The sequence below is a fragment of the Penaeus japonicus genome, unplaced genomic scaffold (genome assembly GCF_977035675.1).
Source record: "Penaeus japonicus unplaced genomic scaffold, GWHDUDI00000001_assembly GWHDUDI00000031, whole genome shotgun sequence".
Taxonomy (NCBI): domain Eukaryota; kingdom Metazoa; phylum Arthropoda; class Malacostraca; order Decapoda; family Penaeidae; genus Penaeus; species Penaeus japonicus.
Genome location: NW_028234433.1, coordinates 26,832,720 through 26,835,219, shown reverse-complemented (window position 1 = coordinate 26,835,219; position 2,500 = coordinate 26,832,720). Strand labels below are relative to the sequence as shown.

The window sequence follows — 2,500 nt, the reverse complement described above, 5'->3', positions numbered from 1 at the left end:
CAGCTTGGCCCGTGCCTTCCTGGAGGAGCTCTTAGGAAGGGTGCTGCTTCTGCAAGCGATGGACCTCCTGGCCAGCCCAGACACCCTCAACCTCTTGTTCCTGCTGCTGCTGAGTAGGGACTCCTCACCCTGGCTGCCACACAAACCTGAGCCAGAGGTCCTACTGCTCAAGAACTTCTCCTCGGTCAACACTCACCCTCGCAACTCTGTGAGCGCCATTGAGAGGGCCTTGGCCATTTAGCATTATTATCATTGTTTGTGGTTTGCCCTTACTATTAATTTAACCCACACAGGACGGGTGGTACAGCATTTGTACCGCGCATTCAAAAGCCCAGTGGCCGGGCGGCACAGTATTGTGCCAGCCATTCAATTGATTTAGGCCTAATAATTCGAACGCCCCGGCATTTGGACATTCAAGGCTAGAATTCCCCCGTCGGGGATGGGTTAATAAGTGATAATTAAAACTTATTTTATTTAATCCTCTCTGTAATTTTTCTTTGGTATCAACTTTTTCTTGTCTTGTTTAGGAAAGTGAGCTGTTTTTTGTCATGGGGAAAAACTAATCATATTGTGTCTCTTACCTTATGGTACCTTTCTTGCTTCATCCCAGTTTTTATTTACCTAACTTACATAATTTATTTTTCCTTGTTTCTTGTAATACTTAACCCATTGTGGACAGGTTGCATCATGATACATGAGCGTGTAAGGTGCCACTGCTAGTTTTTGACAAATGGTACTAGGAGTGAGAATTTAGATTATGGAGACAGAAAGACTAAGCTACAGGAATTATTTGCCTAAACATTGTTATATCCATATCAGTACCTGCTCTGTTTCGCAACATGATGAAACACAGAAAAGCAAAGATTTTCAGCATCTTCTGTGTAAATGAGTAGGAGACAGGCAGAAGAAATGGTTGTGGGTGAGGCATAAGTCTCTCTTGTTCCACCAAACCTACCAAATGGCAGCCCAGTATCTATGACATAGGCCCGTCTGCAGTGGGTTAGAATGGAATTCATTTACATGAATCTTCATAACATCCCCCTTATTGCTTTCAGGTCCTGAGGAGTAATTTGTCTTCTGTGCTGAAGGATCAAAATCTACTTTATTTATTCCACACTTTCCTCAAGGAGGAAGGAGCTATCAACATTCTGCAGTTCTGCCTGGCTGTGGGTATGTGCCCTACTTATCCCAGTCTCACTCAGATTCACCCTTACCAACCCTGATCAGCCATCTGTCACCTAACATTCATCCTCCACAATGTCATTCTGCTTCACTCTGCTCAACCATATTACCTGAGTATTCCCTATACTCCTACAATCTGATCTCAACACACTCTGTCTGACTTGTTTCAATCTGGATTAACTTGTAATGTAATGAATTAATGATTGTGTAAACAAGAATTGACACATTTCCTTACCTACCCATTTCTTTGACCCCTTTCTAGAGGACTTCAACCGTCACATTCTGGACCCCGATTTGACCCCAGAGCAGCTTGAACAGCTCCACCACGAGGCTCTAGAACTCTACCACACATACATGGTGTCCTCAGCTGTCGACAGGATAAACTTTCCATCTCACATTGTTTCACACATACGGGAAAGTAAGTTGTTTATTTTTAGGAGAAGGGATTTGTTTTTATATTTATTCTTATTTAATTTTTTTACCCTCTCCTGTTTTCCTGTTTCTTTTTTTCTTTTCCTTTCTCTTCTTTTATTGGATCGTAATATAGGATGATACAATAGAGGTCTAAAAATAATTATGGGTGGCATTAGGCAAATATAAGCACTGTTGTGAATGGGTTAAAACTTTGAAATTCTGAAAAACCATTGCTCAACAGATGTACAATAGATGATAATCCAATAAACTTTATTCACATTATTTATTCAAAGTTCCAACAAATAGTTGATGCTGACAACAAGAGACCAAATAAGCAACTCTTCTGATATTACATATAAAATATTTTCAACCTACGTAATGTAGCAGGAAACCAAATCATCAGCATTTTACAAGACACGCTACTTTATTTCCAGTTGTGCATGGGGAAGTAGGAGACATAGTGAAACTGCGCACAACTCGTCCGCTCTTCCAGGCATATGAGCATGCATATAATCTCCTGGAGAGGGAATATCTGCCCCTGTTCATGCACAGTCATGCGGTAAGGAAGCTTCCCAGGGGGGGGGGGGGGGGGGGGGGGGGGGGGGGGGGGGGGGGGGGGGGGGGGGGGGGGGTTGTTATGTAGGTTCTATATTGGTACTTTGTTATCCAAGATATGGAAGTTACTTAGATAAACAACTAAGAAACTTAAACACTCGCACTGATTTGATGATTTGATAGGTGAAATAACTGAGTAAACAATTTTGATTATTATTAATCGTATTATATTTATAATGATGATAACAGATTTAGACCATTAGAAACTCATAAAAAAAAAACAAAAATCCAACCATGAGATATTCCAGTGATTTTTCCGTTTCTTAAGAAGGTTTTAGACCAGTACTAA

At 41.1% G+C, this 2,500-nt stretch overlaps 1 protein-coding gene across 1 annotated transcript in view; it reads left to right on the top strand.

Moving 5' to 3' along the window:
- Positions 1 to 2,155, top strand: part of LOC147468093 (sorting nexin-14-like) — a gene marked incomplete at its 3' end in the record, with an annotated part of 7,306 nt that extends 5,151 nt beyond the window's left edge. Inside the window, 4 exon segments of the mRNA XM_086555397.1 lie at positions 4 to 208; positions 1,056 to 1,170; positions 1,445 to 1,600; positions 2,031 to 2,155. Coding sequence (XP_086411523.1) covers positions 4 to 208; positions 1,056 to 1,170; positions 1,445 to 1,600; positions 2,031 to 2,155 — 601 coding nt within the window.
- Positions 2,156 to 2,500: the final 345 nt, after the last annotated feature.